This window comes from Choloepus didactylus, chromosome 19 (genome assembly GCF_015220235.1).
Source record: "Choloepus didactylus isolate mChoDid1 chromosome 19, mChoDid1.pri, whole genome shotgun sequence".
Classification (NCBI taxonomy): domain Eukaryota; kingdom Metazoa; phylum Chordata; class Mammalia; order Pilosa; family Megalonychidae; genus Choloepus; species Choloepus didactylus.
Genome location: NC_051325.1, coordinates 47556254 through 47570826, shown reverse-complemented (window position 1 = coordinate 47570826; position 14573 = coordinate 47556254). Strand labels below are relative to the sequence as shown.

Here is a 14573-nt window from a genome sequence, read left to right as displayed (position 1 = left end):
CCCCTGCAAGGCCCGGCGTCCCAGAGCTTCCCTGGAGGCCGGCGTGCACTTGTGATGTGGCACGGCCCTCCCTCCCTCAGCAGAGGTCCTGGAAGAGCACAGCAGGGAAGGGGGAACCACTCAGAAATCCCAGGGAACCTACGCCAATACGAAGGACTTTTGGGTCAGCAGCAGAGAACAGCCTTAAATCTCCGGGAACACCTGGGAGGTTTGTTTATTAAAGGTGCCCTTCCTCCCTAACCGCTCAGACACACGCCCCTCATTCAGGGCAGACAGCACCGACAACACACCCAAATTAAGTGCACCAATTGGACCCCACAAGAATCAGATCCCCACACACCACAAAGACAAAGTTGGGGAGAACTGACTTGAGGGGAACAGGTGACTCATGGATGCCATCTGCTGGCTAGAGAAAGTGTACGCCACCAAGCTGCAATTCTGACAAATTAAAGATCAAGTAAAGCAAATGCCAAAAGGCCAAAAACAACAGAAAATCTTAACGCATATGATAAAACCAGACTATATGGAGAACCCAAACCCAAACACCCAAATCAAAAGATCAGAAGACACACAGTACTTGGCACAATTAATCAAAGAACTACAGACAGGCAACGAGAGCATGGCACAGGATATAAAAGACATAAAGAAGACCCTAGGAGAGCATAAAGAAGAAATTGCAAGAGTAAATAAAAAAATAGAAGATCTTATGGAAATTAAAGAAACTGTAGGCCAAATTAAAAAGACTCTGGATTCTCATAATACAAGATTAGAGGAAGTTGAACAACAACTCAGCGGTCAACTCAGTGGTCCTTGAGGACCACAGAACAGAAAATGAAAGAACAAAAGAAAGAATGGGGAAAAATATAAAAAAAATCGAAATGGATCTCAGGGATATGATAGATAAAATAAAACGTCCAAATTTAAGACTCACTGGTGTCCCAGAAGGGTAAAGGTCTAGAAAGAGTATTCAAAGAAATTGTTGGGGAAAACTTCCCAAACCTTCTACACAATATAAATACACAAAGCATAAATGTCCAGCAAACTCCAAATAGAGTAAATCCAAATAAACCCACTCCAAGACATATTCTGATCAGAATGTCAAATACTGAAGAGGAGCAAGTTCTGAAAGCAGCAAGAGACAAGCAATTCACCACATACAAAGGAAACAACATAAGACTAAGTAGTGACTACTCAGCGGCCACCATGGAGGTGAGAAGGCAGTGGCATGACATATTTAAAATTCTGAGAGAGAAAAATTTCCAACCAAGAATACTTCATCCAGCAAAACTGTCCTTCAAATTTAAGGGAGAGCTCAAATTTTTCACAGACAAACAAATGCTGAGAGATTTTGCTAATAAAAGACCTGCCCTACTTCAAATACTAAAGGGAGCCCTACCAACAGAGAAACAAAGAAAGGAGAGAGAGATATAGAGAATTTTAACAGACATATATAGAATATTACATCCCAGGTCACCGGGACACACATTCTCTAGTGATCAGGTCACCGGGACACACATGCTTCTCTAGTGATCACGGATCTTTCTCCAGAATGAACCGTATGCTGGGACATAAAAACAAGCCTCAATAAAATAAAAAAAAAATCAATTTGTTCAAAGCACATTCTCTGACCACAATGGAATATAAACAGAAGTCAATAACCATCAGAGACTTGGAGAATTCACAAGCACCTGGAGATTAAAAATGAGGGGAAGATGAAAACATTCACGGATAATCAAAAGCTGAGGGACTTCATCACCAGTAATCAGTCCTATAAGAAATGCTGAAAGGAGTTGAGCAGGCTGAAAGGAAGGGACACTAAACAATTGACTGAAACGACATGAAGAAATAAAGATTTCCAGTAAAGATCACATGGTAAATATAAATACCAATACTACTGTATTTTTGACTTACAACTCCATTATCTACTTCCTACAGGATCTAAAATACATAAACTGTAATGATAAATCAGTGGTTTTGGACTCAATGTAAAACATGCAAATTTTGACAAGAACTACATAAAGGTGGGGGAATGATGGAGTATAGGAACATAGTTTATGTGTCCTATTGAAGTTAAGTTGGTATCAAAGAAAAACAAGGTTATAGATTTAAGATGTTAAATTTAAGCCATGGTAAACACAAAGTAAGTATCAGAGAATATGACCACAGAGATGAAGAGTAGGGGTTCCAAGAAGTGGGGGAAGGGGCAATGGGGAGTTAAGAAATGGGAGTAGGATTTCTGTTTGGGGTAAAGGGAAACTTCTAGAAATGGATGGAGGGAAGGTGATAGCATTGCAACATTCTAAATGTGATTAATCCCACTAATGGAATGTTAGGGAGGGGGTGGAATGGGAAGATTTAGGCTATATATATGTTTCCACAATTGAAAAAAAAAAAAAAAAAAGACAGTCTAAATAGATGACAATTAAATGCCAAGGATGATCCTGGATGGGATCTGAGGATGGAGAGGAGGCTCAAAGGGACACAGTTGGGACCTAAGGAAAAAAAAGGAAATATAGAATGTAAGCTTTGTATCAATGTTGAATTTCTTGAACTTCTTAGCTGCGCTTAATGGGATTGCATAAAAGAATGTTCTTGTTCATGGGAAATGTATATGAGAGGTGCATGTGAATTATATTGTTTGTTCAAAGATGTGTGCAGCTTGTTCTCATATGTTCAGAGGACAGAGCAATAGATGATGGATGATAGGGAGGGAGGGAGAGAGGGAGGGAAAGAAAGAAATGGTGGTGTGACAGGATGTTAAAGGTGGTGGATCGGGGTATTGGGGGAGGGGGGTCAGGGTATGATGGAGTTCTATGTATGAGGTTTGTACTGTTTTTGCAACTCTTCCTGTAAGATTGAATTTATTTCAAAATAAAATTTATTAAATTAAGGAAAAAAAAGGCATAAGAACAAAGAGAACAGGATAGAAGACAGCAGCAAATAAGAGATTTGTGCAAGCTTTCAGAAGATGGAAAGCTGTTGGGGGAGCAACAGACAAATAGGAGAGTGGGGGTTGAAACCAATGTGACTCCAGAGGAAGATCTGGTAAAAATGGAACCAGGTCTTCCAGCACTCCTAGGAGGCTCAGGGCTTGGAGGGACCAGGCCCAGGGAAGGGCAGGATGAAGGACAGGCTGAGAAGAGAGCAATAGTTGGGAACCCCCAGGTCCTAGCCCTGACCTCAGAGACAGAAGGGAGGTTTATTCTCCAGAAAAAAATGAGCAGGCAAATGAACAGAGCAGGGAGGGTGCAAAGAATTGAAAAGGGGATTAAATGAAAATCTGCACACTGAATGGGAAGTTCTCCAGCCCCCTTCCTCCCACCCTGCTCCAGAACTCCCAATAGCCAGGCCCAGACACCCCAGCCAAGAGGCAAGGATTCACCCATCTCTGGGAAGAACAAAAAACTCCAAAAACAGGACTCCTGCAGAAGGACTCAGAGCCTCCCCCAAAGACCAGCTGGTTGCCCGAGCACCCTGCAGTGCAACTCCCAGCAGATCAGCCTTGCCTGTGCACGAGGCCTTCCGAACCTGTTAGTGACTTAAATGACCCAAGGATCAGCAGACCTCTGAAGGAAACCTCTAATAACCAGCAAAAGAAAGAAATAAACAAACAAAAACACAGAGAAAACAAACATCCACAAAGAAATAAGCTATAACAACCTAAAATAAGAAGAGGGTACTAAAAATAAAGTACATAAGAGACAAGCCCTTAGAAAGTAATTCTTAGTCAAAATAATCTTCAAAGAAGGTATGGTAGGTTGAATAGTGCCCCCCCAAAATTCACATCCACCTGGATTCTCTGAAGTGACTCCAGTCCTCTGCATTTCAGACTGAGGCCTCCCCTGGCGCCATCAGTCCTTCCAAGCTGACAGAGGTCAAGGCCTTCCGGGGGAACCTCCCTTACTTCCACCAGGACTTGCCTCCTGGGGCCCAGAAGTGAGGCTGGGGTTTTAAGGACAGGAGCACAGTTTCCCCAGGGATTCTCCCCCTTCACAAGCATGGGCCTCACCTCCTGGGAACACTGCCCAGCCTGCCCCCTGCCCCCGCAAGCCCCAAGCAGGTGGCCTCACCTCCCCGGCAGCATCTTGGCGATCTCGGCCCAGCGGTTGCCTAGCACCTTGTGGGCCTCACAGATTATGCGGTCCTCCTCCTCAGTCCAGCAGGACTTCTTCACCTCAGGGTTGAGGTGGTTGTGCCAGCGCTCACGGCACTGCTTCCCCAGCCGGCCCTTCAGGTGCTTGGCGATCAGCGTCCACTGTTTCGTGCCGTACTTCTTGACTAGCTCGATGACCTTGGGGAAAAGCCTCTGGGAAGTCAGTGGGGCCTGCTCCACCCTCAGCCATACCACAGTACTCCACCGCGGCCCTGAGAATTTGCGACCGACCCCAGCCCCTTGGTAACAGAGCCACCGTTGGCGACGCTGCTCAGAGGATGACTTTGTGTGGCCATGGGCATCTACCTGAAAACCCTACCACGTCTCTAGCTTCCACTGCCTTGAATAAATCAAGGCCACAAGTGCTGGAGATGCCTGGAGTAGAGATCTAACAAAGACAAAGAACCTGGAGTCGTGCCTCCCTCTCCAGGGCTCCACCCACCCAACACCCTAAGTAGAAGAGGGCAGAGAAGGGTCTGCCCACAGGTAGTCCAAACTCCAGGCACCCAAGACTCACTCCCACAGCAGGACCACCACCCTAAGGGTGGGGGCAGACCTGCCTAACCCCAGCCACGTCTGGGCTGCCATGAGCCCCTCCAGCATTTTAAGGAAACCAGGAAAGTCAATGGTTTTCAGTCTGCCACCCACCCCCTCACCCAGGCCCCCTGGCTCAGAAGACAAACCACATCATCTGCAGCCACCCAAGTCACGCCAGGCCCCTCCTCTACTCTGTATACACACAGGCTCACAGGCACTCGGGCCACATCAGACCAGAAGAGTGGACCATTCTGGGCAAGAGGATTTGGCCAAGGAAATACTGCGGGTCTGTATGGTTGAATTTTTATAGCAAACACATATTACTTGGATTTAATTTTTTTTTAAAAAATCTTCTTCCCTTCCCCTCCCTTATCTCCCAAGCTAAATCTGCCACAGTGGAAAGGTCTCCTCTGAACTGACATCAGGGAAATGGCGAGAGGTAGCCCAGGGCCAGGTGTGTTCTGTGCGTCCCAGCTTGGGGCATCCCCAACCCCCTCGGAGCCCTGGTTTCCCATCTGTAAAGTAGAATGAATAATGCCTCCTCTGCCCACCTCACAGGATTGCTATGGGGATCCAAAAGATAAAGGATATGTAAGGCTTTGTACCCTGTAAAAAGCTTTACAAAGTGTAAGAATTATAATAAATGATTTTAAATAGCTGTTGTCTGCTGAGGGCTTAGCATGAGCCAGACACTGTACAAACTACTTCATGTGCATCATCTTATTGAACCTCACAACTCTGCAAGGCAGGTAATATGGCTGTTCCCATCTCATGGATGAAGAAGAGAAGCTGTGGAATTTACCCAAGAGCCCTCAGCCCTAGAGTGGTGAAGCCTGGAGACACCCTGAGGCTTGGGGCCCCATGGCTAAAGCCAAGGCAGTGTGGGAACGTCCACGCTGATCAGCGGGAGAGACTCAACATATGGCTTTCCACTCCTTGATTGTTCTGTCTGATTACCTTTTGGTCTTCCTCTTTGGTCCATGGCCCCTTGACAAGGTCTGGATTCAACACCCTCAGCCACCGGTACTGGCACTGCTGGTCGGTGCGGTTCTGAGATGAGAAGAGGAAGGACAGGGAGGAATCCATGAATAATCCTGGGAGCTGCAGGCCTGGACCTTGGTTGAGCACCAGGCTCAGGGGATGGTGGCGTGGGGCCAGGCATACCTCAGGTGGGCAGTGTCCTGTTCCCCGCAAACATCACACACTACATCCAGGCACACATGCCAGGCATGAATGATTCCCCTCTGCTACACAAGGGCACAGATGGAAGCTGTCAAACAGCCACCTGTGGGAGACCACCTCCCATCATCCTAGCACAAGGGGGCTGCCATCATGATCCCCTAACTTCCCTTAAAAACCCCGTGGGGCAAGTCAGGGAGCCTTGCTTTCTTCTGGAAGAGGCTCAATGCTTAGATGTAGGTGGCACCATCCAGCTCTACAGAGGCCTCACCATGAAGCCTGCTGAAAGTATCCTTTCCGTTCAGTTTTAGTCTCATTGATGAGAAACTGAAAACCAACCAAGTCAATCCTGGCTTGTAGAAAGAAATGTAAATTTGATCACATGCTGCAAATGTCACAGAGCCTAAAGACCACCAGGCATCATGAGGCTGCTGTCAGGGCACCTCAAATTCCAGTTTGGAACAGAAGGTCCTAAGGAAGACGTCTTTTTGTTCTTTTGGGTTTGGGGGGAGGAGTGGGGTGAGGTGGGGAGGGTGCCAAGCTTGGTAAGAAACTCCCTTTTCTTCTCCTTGGCAGAGGGTCTGGTCACCCAGAACCCAGGGGCCTAGCTCCTAGAGGAGGGGGCCACAGAAGGGTCATACTCACAGGAAAGTGGCTGGCCAGGAACTTCCAGTCTTGCTGTCCAAACTGCCTGACCAGGGCTCTCAGCTGCTCATCCTGCCAACACCAGAAAGAAAGAAGGCTCAGCTCACACAGGTGCAGAAAGCCCTTCAGCTGCTGGTGATGGAGCCCTCTCCACTCAGCTGTGAAGAGACCACCTGCTATAGGCCAGGCAGCATACAGCTGTGCTGCCCCTGACCTCTTGGGGCTGATGGTCTAGAGGGAGGAAGACACCAGTTGAAGGCTCACACAACCCAAGTATAGCCACCCGGTGCTGAGGGACACAGTGACCACCTGTTCAGTAAGATCAAAGAAAGATTCCTTGAGGAAGTAATGACTGAGCTGAGACTGAAAGAAAGTCTAGTGTAGCTGAAATGCAGGAAGCAAGTGAGAGTGGATGCAAGAAGAGTTTGAAGAGGACAGCAGGGACCAGACCACACGCAGGACTGATTTGGGCCTCTAGACCAGGCAAACCCACTGATGCATTTTGAGCAGCAGGTGGTCATGGTCCAACATGCATGTTACAAAATTTGCTCTGGCTGCTGCAGGGTGCGAACGGGGTTGTAAAAGGGCAGAGTGTACTTTAGGAGACCGTCACAGACCCCCAGGCCCAAGATGACAGTGATTCAGAACAAGAGAAGCAGGGGCAGTATCAAGAGCAGTTAGAAGGTAAAACAGCATCTACTAACATCTTCTGAAAATGAACTACCGATTCATGCAACATCATGAACTTTCAAAATCATTACTTTGAGTGAAAGAAGCCAGACATAAGAGTATATATTATATGATTCCAAGTATACGAAAGCCTAGAAAATGCAAAATAATCTAAAGCAACGAAAAGCCAATCAGTGGTTGTCCAAGGCCAGGGACAGGACAGAACGCAAAGAAAGGGAAGGAATATTTTGGGGCAATGGGAATGTTCTATAACTTGATTGTGCTGGCAGCTCTGCAGTTGCATGCATCTGTCAAAACGCATCAAACTGTACGCTAAGTGGCTGCTGTTGATGGTACATAACGTACACCATAATCAAATTTATTTTTAAAAATGTATATATATATATATACACACACACACGCACAGGTCTGCATATACACACAAATATATCCTGGACAGAAAAAGAAGCCACCACGTGGCCACCAGAGGAATCCGGGTCCTTGTTACAGCCTGGCCACAGCCTGGCACAGGCTGGGCAAAGTCCTCACAAATCCTTCAGCCAAGCCGGCCCTCAAACACATGCCAGGTCCCCACCGGCTCTTCTTCCCATGTGCTCACAGCCATTTCCAGCACCACCATCCTTCTTGACACCTGGCATGGACACTTTGCCGTTTCCAAACTCTAGCTCCTCTCATACCCGTGGGCCTCCTCCACCTGCCAACTCCATCCCTGCACTACCCTAGGCTTTCTCCACATCCTCTCCATGGCCACCTCCTCCTGCCCAGCAGGTGCAGCACCTCGCCCACTCTCTTGGTACTGGTCTCTCAACCCCAGGCTGCCCCCATTCTTCCCCTTCCAAGACCCTTCATTCCAGCCTAACAGGACTCCTGAACTTGCTTTTCTCCCCTACAACCCATTTCCTATTTCAATATATTCACCTTTTGCTTTCTGTCTTCCCTCACTGCTGCATGTCCAAATCTTTATCTATAACTCATAAAACACTTCCTCCATGAAACTTTCTCTAAACTCCTCAGACAACAGGAATCTCTAGATGTATTTTGATATCCTTTCATTCACCAAGCATTTACTGGGCAGTACCTTTGTACCAGGGGCCTGCTTACTGTAAGGCAGTGAGGGTACGATGGTGAGACAGATGCACACTGTTCCTGCCCCTGCGGGGTCCTCCCAGACCGAGGAGGACCACGGCACATTCTACCGGCTGTAGACAGTCTTATCTCTCCACCCCAGGCAGAGAGCTGCTCTGGGGTAGGAATCCGGACTTGTTCACAGTTCTAAGCCCAGAGCTGAATACAATCTCTGATCCACAGTGGGATAAACAGAAAAGGCTTACTTAGCACTTCTCTGAAGAAACATCTTTTAAGATTGAAGAGGGTTTTACAACTCAATGAAGTAAGTTTTTTTTAAATAGACCTAAAACTAAATACATGAAAAAAAAAAGAGGTAAAATAGCAGTTTCTATAAAACAAAACATGCACTTACTACATGACTATACCTATCTTAAGAGAAATAAATGAAAACATATCCACAAAAATAATTGTACAGAATCACTATAGCTGCTCTATCCACAACAGCCCCAAAGTGGAAACAGCCCAAATGTCCATCAAGTGAAGCAAATTGTTTTATGTCCAAACAATGGAATACTACTCAGCAATAAAAATGAACTACTGGATCACACAACATTAGGCAGAGCAAAAGAAAACAGATCCAAAAGAGGACAGCTGTATGAATTCGATTACAGAATGTTCAAGAACAGACAAAACTAATTGAACTGAGAGAAATTAGATCAGTGGTCTAATTTGGGGTGAGGCAGCAAAGAACCACAAGGGAACTTTTTGGGATAATTGGGATGGTGATTACACAGGTACAAGGCATTCATCAACCGTTCACTAAAAATGGGTGCCTTTGATTGTATTTAAGGTATAACTCAATAGAGTTGATTAAAAAAAAAAAGATGTAGCCAGAAGAAATTCAATTCAGAGCTTTATGTCACAAGATCGAATACAATTCATTAAGAAAGTAAAACATATATATATATATGGCTCTGCAGACCAGCAGCACAATCAACATCCATGAAAAAGAACAAGCCGGCATCTCAGTGATTGTCAGCCCCGAGGTCTAAGGAACATACCCTCCCAAGGGGCCTCAGAATTCAGAGTCCCCAAGAATGCTCTGAGCAGAGGATCCCTCAGTTTCTTTCACCCTCTCTTCCTCTTCATCCCACTGTTAGGGCATCAGGCAGATAGGCAAGGCTCAGTTCTCGGGCCAGCCCCCCAGCTGCCAGCATCCCTCAGAGCTGCAGTGGCACTCACCTCCTCGTGGGTCCATTTGACCTTGCACTTGCTGTCCCGCTGCTCCGGCACATCTGAATCAGTGTCCTGGTAGTGCAGCTCATCCAGCTCCTCGCTGTGGAGAGAGCAATCTCAACATCAAGGACATGTATCTCAACATGCTGATACCTGCTAGATGGACACTGTGTTGGCAGTGGCCTGTCAACTCTAGGGGAGAAGGTGTGTGTGTGGTGGGGGGGGGGGGGGGGGGGACAGGCTTTTATGCTTCTCTACTTTTGAAAGTGTAGGTACTTCTACCCTACTCTTTTTAAATTTTTTTAATTAAATGGGGTTATGGGCTATTTTTTTAAATTTATTCTTTTTATTTTAACAAAAATCCTAACGATTCCAAAAGCTACCCCCCCAAAAAAAGTTAAGGTTTCACCAAGAATGTTATGTTATTGACAACTCAAAACCAGACTCCCACTTAATATTTTCTTTTTGATTTAACAAACTTTTCTAACTTACAGAATACCCCCGTCCTTTGTATGGAGTATATGGATTAAAGCTGATGACGTATGTAATCATTACACTCTGGGATTTTAACAGGCTTTTAAGAAAATACTAGTTCTCTAGGAAAAAAAAATCTTTAATACATTACATTATCTCAGTAACTATTTCCATTTTTACATATCCCCTTTCAATCCCTGTCTACACACTGGCATAGTTCATGGAAAGTCAGAGAATTATGGATTTTTTTATTCTAGACCAGGCAATTTTCCAAGTTGCTCCAAAAGCCTCATAATTATCAGGTTTAATGGTTAGGAAAATGGAGATCCCACTATCCACCTCCAGGGATTGCAGGTGCTCATGGAAGGTTAATAACCTCCCAACTCCATGCAGCAGAGCCTTACTTCAGGTCACCTCTGTGAGGTATGTTCTTAACTCAGGCATTCTTAAACTGAGAAAAGCCTAGACATCCCCAATGACCGAAGCGAGCATGTGCCTCATGCCCAGAAGAAGAAAGAAGGCTTTCTTTCACATCCATGTTCTTTTCCCCTTCTTCTCCAGAACTCGGCATCACTTCCTGCAGTCACTCTACAGCACACTGGAAAACCTCCTATCTCAGAATATAAGCTCTTATGCTGCAACTGTCCATCTCCCCAACAATCATCGTGGGTCACTATAGTTCCACACCCAGAGACTGGATGAGGGTTGGCACTGGAAGGTCTTAATAATTGTTTGCTCAGGGAATGGCCGTATACACAAATAAATGAATAAACATACAGAGCTGCTCCTATTCGCCGATAAAAAAAGCTCAAGTGAAATTTTTAGAAATAGGAGAGGAAGCAAGCTTGACTAACCATATCAGCTTTGTCCTATCATTCACACCTCACTATTTAGGGGCCCTCCCACCAGTGCAAAGTAGGAAGCAGAAAGTCTACAAGATATTAAAAGCAAAACAAAACTGGCTTTATAATCAGCAGCCCCAGACTCCTTGCTGAAAGAAACCATCTCTACTTCTCCAGCACACAGCACAAGGCGTGGCTCCTAACAGAAGCTCCACAAATGTTCCTTCAAGGATGAAAGAGTGTCTGGCTGGACACCGGTGCTTCAGTGCTCTGTTAATGTGACAGCATCTCAGACTATGAGATAACATACTTCTCACACACACATGGTGCTGGCCGGCCTCTTCATATACATTGTCATTATTCCCATTTAACAGATGTAGAAATTGAGGCTTATAGTGTCAAGCCACTTGCCATTTTGGTGGCATTTTCCCTTTATTTTGCTCTTTGATGTGCTGGGCTGTTTCAGGGTCACGGTGAGTCAGAGGCCGAGCAGGAACTAGGGCACTGGGGTGGAAAATTACAGCGAGTGGACAACAAACCAGCTGAGGACTGTAATGGGGGTACTAGGGTAGGGGACCCATCCCTCACACAGGGGTGGAGGGTTCCTCCACTATGCTCCAGGGAAGAAGCAACAGCAGAGAAACTGGGGATCATCCGAGAACAGTCATTCCCTGGAACAACACTTCCTGAACCAAAAATCAGACAGGGCAACAAGTGCCCCAGTACTTACAGGGACCAGAAAACTACTCCTGGAAATTGGAACTGCCCTAGGTAATTGTGGTCCAAGCCAGAGACCCTGCCACTGCCCAAGATCAGAATTCCCTGCTGAGAAGAACTCCGAAGCTTTAAGGTCTGTATCCTCAGCCAAAAAAGGTAAATACAATCTTCTCAAGGGGCCTAAGATTATCTGCGCTGAATGGAGGGAACTGGTGGGAACACCATTGTCCTCCCAGACTCCCAAAGTGAACAAAAAGCCCAGAGCTCAGGCACCAGGCACACAAGTGTGACAAAGGGATCTGGAGCCCACAGACCCGGCTCCAAGCTCGACTCGGCCAATTATCCTCCGGGGGAATAGGTAAAACCCAGACGGCAGTTCCTGCCTTACCCCAGGGGCTGCTGGCTCGGAAAGGTCTTGATATACATTAGTCTCTTCCCCTCACCTTCAACCCCAGATGCCAAAATTCCTCTGTAGAACAGGAAGAAAGGCCTCTGAAACTAAACCTATCCGGCCTGGAGCCCAGGTGGAGGAGACAAAAGAACCCCCCTGCCAGCACCTTCTCAGACCGCGGGAGAGGTCTTGGGGTGCTCTGCTTCCCGGAATGCTGGGTAGAAATGCCCACCCGCAAATTTGCGCCATAACTAAGGTTTGAACAAGTGTCTTCCAGGCTTTAGCGTCTCACTGTCTGTGACTCGGAGGGTCACTTTCCCTCTCCAGGGGTCGCCTCCCTTCCATGTAAAAGCCTTTCCAGCTGACACCGGCCGTCCCACCTCCACGCCGCAATTAGGCGGGAGACAAAATGACATCATGCAGGGCCTGGCCCGGGTCCCAAGAGACCCGCCCGTCCCGGCTAGGAGGCTCAGCAGGCCGAAGAACGGAACGAGGGTCTCCCCAAGGCCCCCCGGCTTTGCGCGCGCCCCTGCCTCTGACCGCCCAAGAGGCATCATTTCTCGCGGAAACCCCCACAGAGGGGTCACGGCAAAGGCGTGGGTGGGGGGGGAGGTGGAAGGGCGATGGGAGGGGAAGGGGTCCCCCACCCCGCCCTGCTCCGCTCACCCGCGAGTCCGCCGAGACATCCCCCCCGCCCGGGCCGCGCTGCGCCCGCCCGCCCACCGGCTGAGCCAGGAGCCGGAGCGGGAGCCGGGCCGAAGCTGGGGCCAGGACGCGGGCTGCTCCGGCCGCTCCGGGCCCCCGGGCCGGCCTCGGCGCCGTCAGCGTGTCCGCAGGTCCCGCCGCCGGCTCATGAGGGCTGCGCTGCCGCCAGCGCGCACAGAAGTACTTTCCTATCTCGCGCCAAGCGCATCGGCGCCTCCCTGCCCTGGCGCGCGGGCCGGCTGACGTGCGTGGGGCGGAGCCTGCGGGCGGGCGGGGCTGCCGGCGCCGTAGAGGCCCAGAACCCTAGGGCTACAGAGCGCTAGAGCTGCGGAGCCCTGGAGCCCCGGACCCCCGGAGCCCAAGAACCCCAGAGCCGCCGGGCCCGGGGTGGGGGAGGGCGGCAGAACCTTCTTGGGACATGCGACTCGCAGCGGGCTGCCATGGGAGTGATTCCTGGCTCAGGCCAAGTGTTGGTTCAGGGTGGCCCAGGAGTGGTTCACATAAGCAAAGACTGAGGAAAGGGAGAGAGGCGCAACGACGGGATAGTCAGGCCGGGGACACTGCAAAAACCTCAGCAGTAGTCCGAACCGCCCTCCTCGGTCCCCACAGCCCTTACGTAGACCAGGGCTGTGCCTTCGTCTCTGTTTCCTCTCCAGCCTGGAAGTCAGCGTCTCCTCGAAGACTATAAGCGACCTTTCTAAAACGCAGACTTGACCTTACCTCTCCAAAACCTTAAAACCCTCACCCCTCTCCCTCCGGGTAAATTCCTTACTTCCTATTCAGGCTTATAGGACTCTTCCGGATCACTGCCTGGGGCCAAAGGAAGATTTCCTGCCTCCTTGCCATTGCTTGGGCCAAAAACACTTTCCACCTCTCCCACTTAACTAATTCTTATTTATCTTTGATGCCCACTGCCCACAATTAGCTTGTTAACTTGCGCTGTTCATTCTTTGAACTGTGAACATCCTGAGGTCAAAGCGACCTCTCAATTCACCCCATTACCCCCAGGGCCAGCCCAGGACTTGACAGAAGCCCCAGGCAAAGTCTATTGAGTTGAATTCAATTTTAAACTATCTTAAATTCCTAGAAGTTTAGCAAGGATTTTCCATTTTAAATTGCCATTTACCAAGTACCTACGAAGTGCAACACGGGGTGCCCTGGGAGGAGTGCTGAGACCAAGGTGCAGGAGCCTGGGGAGACCCTGCTTACACTGTGGATCCCTCTTCCAGAAACTGATGGCCACCTGGGGACAGTCCAGCCAGCCACACGGCAAACTTCATTTACCACAGCACAAGGAAGACAGACATCATAAGTGCTAGAACCTTCCATATCACTTAATTCAGAGCTTCCCCCACCTCATAAATTATTTCCCACATAAAGTATTTCATGTGGACACCCCTCTTCACTGCTAGAGCATAATATTTAAGAGTTCAGGCTCTCAACTACACTGCCTGGAGTTTGAATCCCAGCTTCACCACTTACTAGTTGTGTGATCTTAGGGGAAAAAAAAAATTACTCTTCTTACAAATCACTCTTCTTTGCCTCAATCCCTCATCTGTAAAAAATAGGGCACCACACTAAGAACTTTACAGTCATCTTGCATTTCATGTTCACCCCTATGTGAAGCAGGGACCATTTGGGTCCCTGTTTTAAAGATAAAGATAGGCACAGAAAGAAAGATAAAGAAAGATCACTCAGCTTGAAGCAAAGCACCCACAACTTGAAATGTATATTTGGAAAGTGCTGTTTGTGAAAATATGTTGAAATAATTGAGGCTAGGCTATCATGAGACAATCCAAACCATCCATCCTCTCTAGAAGCTGGTAGGGGAGACAAGGAGTAAACCGAAAATTAGCCCTATAAAGTCGAAGATAAACTTCAGGGACTGTGGGTGCTCACCCAAGGGGAACACTGAAGGCTCTTTAGAGCTGAGTGA

General features: G+C 47.9%; 1 protein-coding gene across 1 annotated transcript in view; it reads right to left on the bottom strand.

The window, feature by feature from the left end:
- MYBL2 (MYB proto-oncogene like 2) overlaps positions 1-12747 on the bottom strand; it is a 31254-nt gene extending 18507 nt beyond the window's left edge. The window contains exons 1-5 of the mRNA XM_037811464.1: positions 12599-12747; positions 9515-9608; positions 6515-6586; positions 5648-5740; positions 4071-4291 (exon numbers count right to left, since the gene is read on the bottom strand). Coding sequence (XP_037667392.1) covers positions 4071-4291; positions 5648-5740; positions 6515-6586; positions 9515-9608; positions 12599-12618 — 500 coding nt within the window. The 5' untranslated portion in view covers positions 12619-12747. The remainder of the gene's footprint in view (positions 1-4070; positions 4292-5647; positions 5741-6514; positions 6587-9514; positions 9609-12598) is intronic.
- Positions 12748-14573: the final 1826 nt, after the last annotated feature.